The 11,950-nt window shown below is 36.0% G+C and overlaps 2 protein-coding genes across 2 annotated transcripts; one reads left to right on the plus strand and one right to left on the minus strand.

Annotated features, from left to right (window-relative positions):
- The first annotated feature begins 2,796 nt into the window (after positions 1 to 2,796).
- Positions 2,797 to 5,729, plus strand: LOC137832854 (patellin-3-like). The gene is made up of 4 exons (XM_068641221.1): positions 2,797 to 4,455; positions 4,529 to 4,653; positions 4,737 to 4,878; positions 4,960 to 5,729. The coding sequence occupies exons 1-4, from the start codon at positions 2,998 to 3,000 to the stop codon at positions 5,212 to 5,214; spliced, it is 1,980 nt and encodes a 659-aa protein (XP_068497322.1). The 5' UTR covers positions 2,797 to 2,997; the 3' UTR covers positions 5,215 to 5,729.
- A 3,853-nt stretch (positions 5,730 to 9,582) lies between these two features.
- LOC137807768 (patellin-3) lies at positions 9,583 to 11,950 on the minus strand. The gene is made up of 4 exons (XM_068608591.1): positions 10,879 to 11,950; positions 10,672 to 10,796; positions 10,441 to 10,591; positions 9,583 to 10,329 (listed from the first exon to the last, which is right to left on the minus strand). Exons 1-4 carry the CDS (start codon positions 11,782 to 11,784, stop codon positions 10,075 to 10,077), a joined length of 1,437 nt encoding a protein of 478 aa, XP_068464692.1. The 5' UTR covers positions 11,785 to 11,950; the 3' UTR covers positions 9,583 to 10,074.

The raw sequence follows: 11,950 nt of genomic DNA on the forward strand, positions 1-11,950 counted from the left end.
CGTAACCATTCTTTTCCTCTGTTTTTTTTTTCTCACAATAATTCTTCATTTTCCTCCTTTTAGATATATAAAAAAACATAATTGTATGATAATGGTCAAGTTCGATATTGTTTACCGGTGGCGTTGCCGTTCGTGTGTGGGATAATGTATTGGATTAATTCGATAACGATCCGATAAATAATTTGATAGGTCCAACAAATATTCGTTAAGATATGTTCAAAAGTGACTCTGATACCATATTAAGAAGTGAACTTTAAGTCTAACTCAATTCTATAAAATTGACTTATGGAATGAGGTTTGCATCCACTTATATATAAAAAATTGTCATCATCTCTAGTCCAACATATATGATAAGAATTTAAGGTTTAAGGACCTTTTAGTTTTATTGGCCTATGTAAACCCCATAAAATCGATTCATAGAGTGAGGTTTGCATCCACTTATATATAATGAATTTTCTCTCCAATATATATGGTAAAAATTTAAGGTTTGAGGACCTTTTAGTTTTATTGGTCTACGCAAGAGGTTAAAAAATTGTATGATCATGGGTCGAACTCGATAAAATTTGTAGTTGAATCATTCTTGATTATAGTATTTATAAGTGATAAAACGGAAATCATGATAATTAACAGATACCTACAATATACAAAAAGGAACAACCTAGTATAAAAGTCAGCAAATATCAATCATCAAGCTATGATATTTCTTAAGTTTAAAAACTACTGTTTTTTACTTAAACATATTCTCTAATAAAGATTTATAAATTAATTCTAATACATTAAAATTTATCATCACACTAATTTTGAAATATTAGGATTTGAAATAGTCTTATAAAGCTTAATCACAACTTGTAATGTTGGCATTTTGTTTGATATGAATCGAAATATTAAAATGTGTGTTGTTGGCAGCGTGTTAGGGTTGTATAGCATGTCATCATCATGATGCTGCCAACATTAATCTATTCCAATCACAGCCTGTGTCCAGGATTTCATGCATATTAAGGTGGACCCCACTACTTTACATACATACAACATACATACACATACATACATGCCTTATCACATTATTCTTCTCATCAACCTATTTATTTAAATTTACAATTTAATCTTTGTATTTTATTTTCAGTAATAAAAAGTTCAATTAAATATATATTGCAAATATTTTACCAGTATAAATTTAAATAATCGCTCTTGCGTTGTAATTTCTGAATATATGTTTTAAACATTACACTAGCATAGAATTTATAAAAAAATAAAAAAAAATATGAAAATCAAATTGAATCTTTCCTTACAAACTTTATTTGATTTTATTGGAATATAATAAAGAAGCTTTATTTGTATACAGTGATGAATTGACTTTTTAATAAATATATTTTTGTGTCTACCAAAAAAGAATCATTTATTTGTTTAGTAAATGAAAGAAAAGCATATTGTTGTATAAATTAATTGAATATAGTGAAGTTATGGAATCACACTATATGTTAGAATACAATCATATCTAAGATATTTGATTCACTTATATATAACTGCCATTTTTTTAAAAGGGAAATGATCCAAATTGTTTTTTTTTTTCTTTTAAAAGGTTATAATCTTTGGATATGAGAAAATCTTTTTAGGAAGACAAAAGAATTTTCTGTAAAAGTAAAAAAAACGTAGTTAAGAGAATTTTTGTCAGTTAATATTGTGCATTCAAAAACTATTAATTGTAGTAATTCAGTGATAAAATTTGATGTGATGTGAGTATCGAATTTGAAAAATTCGAAAGTAAATTGCAATTTTCAATGAAGCTTAAACTATATAACTTATTTTGTTTTTCGTTTGATATAACTTAAATATGCAATATTTTAGGTTATTTTAATGAAGACAGCTATTTTTTGTTTGCTGCTGCTCTGTTATTGGTTGTTACTAATTACGAACAAGGAAGTTATAACCATATTTTTTTAGGACTTTAAAATAATTAGTAATTAGCTGTAAACGTGATAATATCAATTTTAAGATTATACCAAACGAAAGAATTAATGCGTACCATGAATTTAAATTAGTTTCATGTAATATTTATTTGATGTCATGAAATTTGAACATAAACAGTAGTATAATGTTTGATTGGTCATAAGAGAAAAAATTGAGTTTAAAAGAGTTGTTTTGTTTATATTAAAAGAAATTAAATAAATTTGTTAAAAATGGTTGGGTGAGCTAAGAAAAATGTTTTATTAACTCTTTGTTATTAACACAGACTTGGCACAGTTTACGTGCCATTAATTGACGCTGTATACGTAATTTTTGGTGAGGATGTGACATTGATTCTATATTATAATATATGACTCGTAGGACACGTAAACCGGTGTAATAACCCTACCAAAATTACCTAGCCACAGGTTTCTCCACGTATACTGGACACACGCAAAACTGGTTACCGTATATATGTAAGTGTTTACCTATGTGATGTTTATGGTCACCTACTCTTCATGAAAAAAATCATAGGCCCAACAAATACTCGCTATGATAGACTAGAAATGACTTTGATACTATATTATGAAGTGGACTTTAAGTCTAACTCAACCCCATAAAACCAGCTCATAGGGTTGAGGTTTGCACTTCTTATATACAATAAAAGACTCTAATCTCTAGTGGATGTGGAATCTTCAACACTATATTTTAAAGTTACGATGTTAATTCGCGTGCAATCTCACTTTCTCATGTTATTATCACATCTACAACGTTAAATATGGAGAAGAGAAGATGTCAACCTATCTGGTGAGGTAATTAGTAATCTTGGATCCGGGCATTTTCAACAGTTTTATCTTTGAAGTTATTGGGTAAACGATGGAGACAGGCATAGAAAATAGGGAATGGTAAAGTTTTTGGAAATGTTATTGAAATGACGTTAGGAAGGAAGAAGATTGAAGGTTAGAAGCAATGTTTGTTAGTATCCATAGAGAGAAGAATGATTAGGGGAAAAGGGACCCACCAAATTAGAAAGAAAGTGGTGTATCTGCTGGCATGACAGACTGGTTTCTACCATCAAACAGAGAGGACAACAACATACACATAATCACTCTCTTCTTCTTCTTCTTCTTCTTCTTCTTCACAACCATTCATCCATTTCTTCACCTTCTTTCTACCTTTCTTCTTCATTCCTCCATGGCCCAAGAACCCCAAAATCCACCTCCTCCTCAGGAAGTTCCGCCCCTCGTCGACCCTGTTCCCGTCGACAACCCACCCACCACCCAACCTGAACCGGAACCTGAACCTGAAGTCCAACCACCCACCATCGAAGCTCAAGCTGAAACTGAAACCCCGGAGAAGGCTCAGGCCGGTGTTGAAGACAAGATTTCTGAATCGGTTTCGTTTAAGGAGGAGACCAATGTCGTCGGCGACCTCCCCGAGGCCCAGAAGAAAGCCCTTGAGGATCTCAAGAAGCTTGTTCAAGAGTCGCTTAACAAACGCGACCTAACTGCCCCCAAGCCCGCCACACCGGAACCAGAGAAGAAGAAACCGGACACCGTCAAGGAGCCGGAAGTGGCAGCAGGAGAGGCCGCGGAAGAAGCGGAGAAGAAGGCACCGGAAGTTTCGGAAGAGAAGAAGGATGTTGAAGTGAAAGAAGAGACGACGGAAATAGAAGTGACGGAAGACAAGAAGGATGCTGAGGTGAAAGAAGAGACGAAGGAAGTAGAAGTGACGGAAGAGAAGAAGGAAGTAGAAGTGACAGAAGAGAAGAAGGATGTTGAAGTGAAAGAAGAGAAGAAGGAAGTAGAAGTGATAGAAGAGAAGAAGGATGATGAAGTTAAAGAAGAGAAGAAGGAAGTAGAAGTGATAGAAGAGAAGAAGGATGATGAAGTGAAAGAAGAGAAGAAGGAAGAAGAGGTGACGGAAGAGAAGAAGGAAGAAGAAGTGACAGAAGAGAAGGAGAAGGTAGAAGAGACGACGGTGGTGGAAGAGGAGGTTGGTCCGGAGGAAGTGGAGATATGGGGAATTCCGCTGCTGGCGGATGAGAGGAGCGATGTGATTCTGCTAAAGTTTCTGAGAGCGAGGGATTTCAAGGTGAAGGAGGCCTTCACCATGCTCAAGAACACCGTGCGTTGGCGGAAGGAATTCGGAATAGACGCTCTGGTACTGGAAGATTTTGGAAGCGATTGGGACAAGGTGGTGTTCACCGATGGACAAGACAAAGAAGGACACCCAGTGTGCTACAACGTGTTCGGTGAGTTCGAGAACAAGGAGTTGTACAACAAGGCCTTTTCGGACGAGGAGAAGCGCAACAAGTTCATCAGGTGGAGGATTCAGGTGCTGGAGAAGAGCGTGAGAAGCCTTGACTTCTCACCCACTGCCATCTCCACCATTGTGCAGGTCAACGACCTCAAGAACTCTCCGGGACTCGGCAAGAGGGAACTCCGGCAAGCCACCAATCAGGCCCTTCTCCTGCTTCAGGATAACTACCCTGAGTTTGTGGCCAAGCAGGTACCCTCTTCAACCCCTTTACCTTTTTTGATCATCATTTCAACTCCTATTCAACTGTTTTTTGTTTGTGCAGATATTCATCAATGTTCCATGGTGGTACCTTGCCTTTTATAGGATGATCAGTCCCTTCTTCACACAGAGGACCAAGAGCAAGTTTGTGTTTGCTGGGCCATCCAAGTCTGCAGAAACCCTTTTCAAGTAAATCATTTCTTTCTCTTTTGCTTCCTCTATTTGCTTCCCCATCCATGTATTTCGGTCTTATTCAGATGATTGATGCACAGATATATTGCTCCGGAGCTGGTGCCGCTTCAGTACGGTGGACTGAGCAGAGAGGGTGAACAGGAATTCACCACTGCTGATGCTGTTACGGAGGTCACAATCAAACCTGCAACCAAACATGCTGTCGAGTTCCCAGTTTCTGAGGTAACCAATCATTTTTTTTCTCCCTTTCTTTAAGTAGAAAGAGTGTAGGGTACTGATATATAAATGTTTCTGAACCTGCAGAAAAGCCATCTAGTTTGGGAAATCCGAGTGGTGGGTTGGGATGTGAGCTATGTGGCTGAATTTGTGCCCAGCACTGAGGATGGATACACTGTCATTGTGCAGAAGAACAGGAAAATTGCTCCCGCAGATGAGACCGTAATCAGCAACGGTTTCAAAAGTGGTGAAGCTGGCAAGGTAGTACTCACCATAGACAACCAAACATCCAAGAAGAAGAAACTCCTCTACAGGTCAAAGACCAAAGCCATCGCAGAGTGACATCAAGGAACAGATTCTAAATTACCATTCGTGTTCAAGTTCATGTTCATGTTCATGAGGATGTGGAGGTGAACAACAATAAAAGGGGTGTTACTGTTATATGTATATTCATCATCATTACAACTATGCAACTTAATTCGGGGGTGGGTGGGGACTTCATTCTTTCATACTGGGTTATTTGCTTCATAAATTATTTTTGTTTAAGGTCTGGGATTGGGAATTTCATTGGCGCTGCCTAGTCTCTTACTGTAATTTGGTGTTTTGTTTATTTGATTCTGGAATTGGATGAAACCTTTGGTGCTTGGAAATTTGTGAAATGGAATCAACTGGGCTAAGCCAAGAAAGGTTGGTGGGGAGGGAAGAACAGTGTGGGGGTTCATTTGTACATCAAAAATTATGTCACTCTGGACTGTTTGCATTGTGATACTCTTATGGCTGTAAAGTTTGTTTAAATGTGATCATGTATTCCTTACTCCCCTAAAGTATATAATTAAAATTTACTTCATTGTTCCAAACTTTGTCTGTTTTGTATGGATGAATTAAAGTTGTATTTGGTGTGCAGAAATTCATAAAACTAGCCAAGTATATTGAGTATTGAAGACAATTTGGATCTTTTTATTTTACTATTTCGAATAATATGAAAAGTAGGAAACTATTTTATTAATTTAGTTTTCTTATAGATACAAACAAGTTATAAACAAGTTATTACAATAGGGCAATGAATCGATCTGCTTCTTCTTCACTGTTTTCTCATGCTCCAGTGTTCATCAGTCATGGATGTGAGTATCTTTCGCAACTAGCATTGCAATGCGGGAAAATCGAGCACAAGAATGTGAATAATGGAAGTTCTTCATAATTTCTTCTGAAAATCTTGTTTTAGAAAACATTCGTTCTGAATATTTTACTCTGTTTTGAAAAATGTGTTCCAAAATATATTTCATGAATTTTAAAAAATGTGTCAAGGAAAAACATTTCAAAACAGCAAAATAGGTAATCACTAAGGTTAATTTAAATAAGGGTAAAATAGTCATTTTAGAAACTGTGGAGCTACATGTTCAAATTGAGGGAGTACAGGAAGCAATTTCCAAAATTGTTAATAGTACAAATTGCTTTCGATCTAAACCAAAAGTCCAATGTGATGTTCATATGTGCCTCTCTCAAATTAGAATCCATAAAGCTGATTCAATTATAATTAATAAAAGTGGTGAAAAGAAAAATAAGAGTAGTTTAATCAGAAAATGAGAAGACATTAATTAAAATAACGAAAAATAAACATATAAAATTGATCATCATACATAATATTGAATAAAGTGTCAATAAAGCATTAAGTTGAACTAAACTGAAAATTTGCTTTATTAAAAAAAAAACTGGAATGAATGAAAGCAAAGCAAAGAATGGATTATGGTAACAGCTGGAACCAAACATAATGATTACAGCCATGTGTTGGTAATGTTACACACTCAATCCATGATTGAAGCAAAAGAAGAAAGAACAAAATGTGAGGTACCCCACATACATACACATTCCACCAAAACTTTGAAAGCTCAACCAACCCATTCCTTTCTTTTCAATTTAATAACTTTCTCATTTTCTATATAACTTTAATAATAAATCACATCTTGGTATAACAACCCCTTATAATATATTATGTACACATTTTTCTTCAAAACCAAACATCCCAAAAGTCCTAAAATCACTATTTTAACACAACTTTTTTTGAAAAACAAAGTTGAAGGCATATTATTTATCCATTAATTATCGGGTACATGATAAAAAAAAAATTAATTTGAAATTTTTAGGTTAAAATTGTATTGGTATTGTTAGAAACAAAAGTAGATAGAGATGGATATATATATATATATATATATATATATATATATATATATATATATATATATATATATTTAAGTTGTGGAAACAGTGAAAAAGGAAGAAAGTGTTGCAAAAGATAATGATTGATTTGAAAGTATAAATGATGGCATCAATTATTACTGCTCTCGACAACCTTAGTCCACGAGTGATTCATTAACTTACATTACATCAATGTTAACATCCAAACTTACGAACGTTTGATACGAACAAATAAATGAAAATAAATTACTGGTTTAAAAATGTTTGGTTGAAGAAAAAGAGAGTAAATTTAAGAAAAAGATAAAGTAGGAAAACATTAATTATATTACCTATTTTAATTTCAATAAAATGAATTAATATTATCCGCTTTGTGCCCATTCTCTCCCTCCAACCAAACAAATAATTAGGTATTGTGAAATGAAGCTTGTTTACTAGGTAAAAGACACTGATAAACTAATTAAAAAGTCAAACTTTAATCAAACTGTTCATTAAAAAATGTTAAATTAACTTGTAAGAAATTAATAATTAATTGTTAAACAAACTTGCAATTTAAATAACGATAATTTTAATTGGTTAAAGTTCAATATTTTATTAAAATTGAAATAATCAGTGTAAATATTAAAACCAAAACATAGCATAGTAAAAAGATGGATATTTACGATCCCTTTAATTAGTTGTTTAGGGTTTATTCCTGTCAAGAGTAATAGGGAAAACAAGAGTAAAGAAATAACTTTTTTGAAGATGAAAATAATTAGCCATTCTTAAAAAAGGTTAACAAATGCTACTATAATACCTTATTTAGGCAAAGAAGGAAAGTTATAAATGAATGAAATGTTATTAGAATTGAAAAAATTAGTAAAACGCATTGAAAAGTGATGAAATGAAGTTTTAAGTGCAAGAGTTGAGAGAGAACATGTTTAATTTCAAAATAATTGATCTCTAACTGTCAACGTATGCAAAAAGTAGTTATATCTAAAATGAACAAAACCAATGAAATTGCAACTGGAGATTTTACCTAACTTGGAATTGAAAGCTGGAAGATACTTGTATTATTCATACGGTTTATTGTTAACTACCTTAATCTCCATGGAATTTATACATTCCACAAGTTGAAACAATTAAACTTTTTTTCATTTTTCATTAACTATATCACTTTAAACATAACATGAACACGTAATTATGAGAATCTGAATGCATATATTCCCCCATTGTCATGCATGATAGAGGCACAAAGAACAAAAACACAGCCTGTGCTAGAAGAGGGACCTAGAGGGAGGACATTCTAGCTACTTTTGGAATTTAACCCTATATACTCATTCAACATTTGATTGGTCACTTCTTTCTAAATTCCAAGCAACTACCACACTAGCAAACCGCAATTATTTCTTGCATACTTGCACTAAAAACAATTACTTTATTAAAGCTTCTTTCCACAGAGAACCTCCTTTAAATATTCCCCCCTTACCTAACAAGGTTCATGATGCATCTGGAGAATTTACAAAACAGCACACAAGACTTGCATGTCATTCTCCACATGACTAAAATCTGGAGAATTTACGAAACAGCACATATGACTTGCATGTCATTCTCCAAACCAATTATTGTGGATAGAATCAACAGTAAAGTTTATACTATTATGAAAATAATGTCATCATGAAATCTGTTAAGATGATCGATATATTACTATAATGTGGACTTTCACAATACATGCTTCGTCTATGTAAGCATACTAGGAAGAAGGAGGATTCGGTCTCGAGTATGCTTAGCTGTTGCAAAGTTTTTCTGTCCATATAAAAAAGAAATGATGGAATGAGAATATCAAAGTTCAACAACTTAGAGAAGACTACCTAAAATGGTCTAAAGACATTTAAACAACATCCTTAAAATGCTATCTCCTGTTTCCAGAAAAATAGGCCAGGAACATATAGTTACAGATGTAATTGATACTGTGAACAGGCATCAGATTATCTATGGTGGCAGCAGAGGGTCAGATGATGATGAATAAGGATTTGTCTCCTCCCCACACTTTACAGGCTGAATTGAAGATATTAGTCATTAATTGGATAATCAGCGGTTTATACTGTGATAAAATACATTTACATGTGTGTCTATAGTCATTTAGGTAGTTAAAAAATCTCAACCATTGATTTTTCAGTCAACAGTCCTCGTTCCATATTTTACCCTCTGATGTGCATGGACTTTGGAGAAGTCAAATCCAATGGATAAAAGTACATTCTCAACCATTTACAGTCCTCGGGTAAAACAGAATAAAAAATCAAGAATAACAAAGAATAATCGAGTATCACTAAATAAAGGGTAAATGCACAAATAAGAAGACAGAAGCAGCCTCTGCTGCAGTATTCAACCAAAGAATAAGAAGTAAGACAGAAGCAGCCTCTGCAATATTCAACCAAAGGTAACCAATCTGAAGTAATTACTCTTTTAATTTCATTTATAAATAGAATGAAAATCAAATAGAAATATATTAAAATGAAGAATTATAAGCAAGAGAGAAAATATAGAAATCAATCATACTTCTCATTTACTCCTTCTATATTAAATATCTATGACATGCAAAATGCTCAGAATTGGACCAAAACCAAACTCCACACTGGACAAGTACAGGAACAAAATTTTACATCGAAACTTCTAACAAGCAGACATCCTTCCTACATGTTGGTTTGGCTCACCCATCAAAGTGATATATAGTTCTGGTGACAAATGTGTTCTCACAAACCAACTCTAATATCAATTCCATGTGTTACTCTCTTCCCCAATATTGTTCATCACTAGAAAATAAAAGAACAATTTAGACTAGCGGAACTTTTTGTCTTGCAATGACGTATTAAATACAACAAAGACAGAAAAAGACAATCTGCAAACGGCTCACGACCAAAACTATAGATGAAGAATGGGCAGAACAAAAGGCAACATGCATATTTCTCACTCTTGAAGTTAAATTTCTTTCATGTACCGAATACCACCGGAGAGTCTAGAGGTGATTTTCGCTCAATCACAGTAGGGTTTGATCATGAACCTGTAAAGAAGCCTCTTCTTTTTCAAGGTAGGATTATCTATGGTGAGCAACAATTTCCCCAGTTCACCAACTTTGAAGCTATTGGAAACCACTGGTTCATCGGTGGGGGACATCTTTGTGGCCTTCTGTATGACAACTGTATATGCATCTTTAGCATCAGGCTTGAATTCAGCATTGTAGGAAACCTCCCAGCCCACCACCCGCAGCTCCCAAACAATAATGCATTTCTGGAAAATCGCATGCCTCGATTTAGCAAGACACTTCAATTCATAGATTCATAACACAGGAGCATGACAGAATCTAATCTAGTTAAAAAAGAAGAGTAGAATGAAAGCCACCTCATAGATAGCAATTTCGACAGTTTGCTTAGTGGTTGGCTTTATAGAAAGTTCGGTGACAGGATCAGACGTAGTGAAATCGGGGTTGCAGTCACAGAAATCTACACTGAGGCCACCATACTGCACCGGCACTTGCTCGGGAGAAATATACCTATTCAATTCAAGGAAAGAAACACGGAAGGTTAGATGATAATAGAGAGAAGAGTAGAGTAGAGTTGAGTAGTGACTAACTTGAAAAGAATGTCTGGAGATTTGGATGGTCCTGCAAAGATAAACTTGCTTTTGGTTCTCTGAGTTAAGAAGGGATTGATCATGGTATAGAATGCAAGATACCACCAAGGGACATTGATGAAAACCTGCAGAATCACTATCCCTTCTGTTAGAGGTAGTGAAAACAGAAATGGAGGAAGCAAGGAAGGAAGTGAAAGGAAAAGGAACCTGTTTGGCAACAAACTCGGGATAGTTGTCCTGAAGCAACTGCAGAGCTTGTTTGGTGGCAAGGCGAAGTTCCCGTTTGGCAGGGCCAGGGGAGTTTTTGAGGTCATTGATTTGGAAAATGGCGCTGATGCCTCCGGGAGTGAAGTCGAGGTTCCTGATGCTGCGCTCCAGCAGCTGAATCCGCCATCGGAGAAACTTGGTTCGGTTTTCCTCGGTGGAGAAGGCCTTCTGGTAGAGCTCCTTGTTCTGGAACTCTCCGTAGACGTTGTAACAGACGGGGTGCCCCTCTCTTCCGTGGCCGTGCATGAAGACCACCTTCTCCAACTCCTCTCCCAGATCTTCCTCCAGAAGCTTCTCGATGCCGAAGTCCTTCCTCCATTGGAGAGTGTTCTGAATCATCACAAGAGCATCCTTCACCTTCAAGTCGCGCGCTCTCAGAAACTTGAGAAGAATGACGTCAGTCCTCTGGTCCTTCAAGAGAGGGACGCCCCAGATGGAAACCTCGCCTTCCTCCTTCCGCTCCAACTCTTCCCTCAGCGCCTTCTTCAGCTCTTCGATGCCCTTTCTCTCCGAATCAGAAACCCTATTGCTCTCCTCCTTCAATGACTCGCTCTCTGTCTCTCCGCCTGTAACCTCTTCTTCTTTCTCTTTCTCTTTCTCTTTCTCTTTCTCTTTCTCCTTCTCCTTCTCCTTCTCCTTCTCCTCGACCACAACCGCCTCCTCACTACCTTTTACTTCCTCTTTCTCTTTGCCTTTCTCTTCATCCACAAGCACCTCCTCAGCCTTCACCTTCTCCACAACCACATCGTCGGCTTTGGCATCATTCTCCGATGACAGTGACGGAGGGTCCTGCGGCGGTGAAGCGGCCGGAGCAGGAGGAGGAGGGTTTGAATCATTTTGGGCCATTTGGGAGAGAGTGAGTGAGAGTGGAGAAGACAAGATAGAGGTTTTGTTCTGTTCTGTCTTTTAAAAGAAACATTCATTGATTCGTTGGTCCGAATCCTATGCCACGCCATACACACATGACACAAAGTTCTCTACGGTGCTTTCTTCTCCACCCCAGCCCAGGCCC

Source organism: Phaseolus vulgaris, chromosome 11 (genome assembly GCF_000499845.2).
Source record: "Phaseolus vulgaris cultivar G19833 chromosome 11, P. vulgaris v2.0, whole genome shotgun sequence".
In the NCBI taxonomy this organism is placed as follows: Eukaryota; Viridiplantae; Streptophyta; class Magnoliopsida; order Fabales; family Fabaceae; genus Phaseolus; species Phaseolus vulgaris.

Bases quoted from the DNA above. Each gene is read 5' to 3' on its own strand.
- LOC137832854 (XM_068641221.1), top strand. From the start codon at position 2,998: ATGACAGACTGGTTTCTACCATCAAACAGAGAGGACAACAACATACAC. The intron at 4,456-4,528 runs GTACCCTCTTCA...TTGTTTGTGCAG, and splicing joins CTGAGTTTGTGGCCAAGCAG to ATATTCATCAATGTTCCATG. The intron at 4,654-4,736 runs GTAAATCATTTC...ATTGATGCACAG, and splicing joins TCTGCAGAAACCCTTTTCAA to ATATATTGCTCCGGAGCTGG.
- LOC137807768 (XM_068608591.1), bottom strand. From the start codon at position 11,784: ATGGCCCAAAATGATTCAAACCCTCCTCCTCCTGCTCCGGCCGCTTCA. The intron at 10,797-10,878 runs GTTCCTTTTCCT...GTGATTCTGCAG, and splicing joins CCGAGTTTGTTGCCAAACAG to GTTTTCATCAATGTCCCTTG. The intron at 10,592-10,671 runs GTTAGTCACTAC...TGAATTGAATAG, and splicing joins TCTCCAGACATTCTTTTCAA to GTATATTTCTCCCGAGCAAG.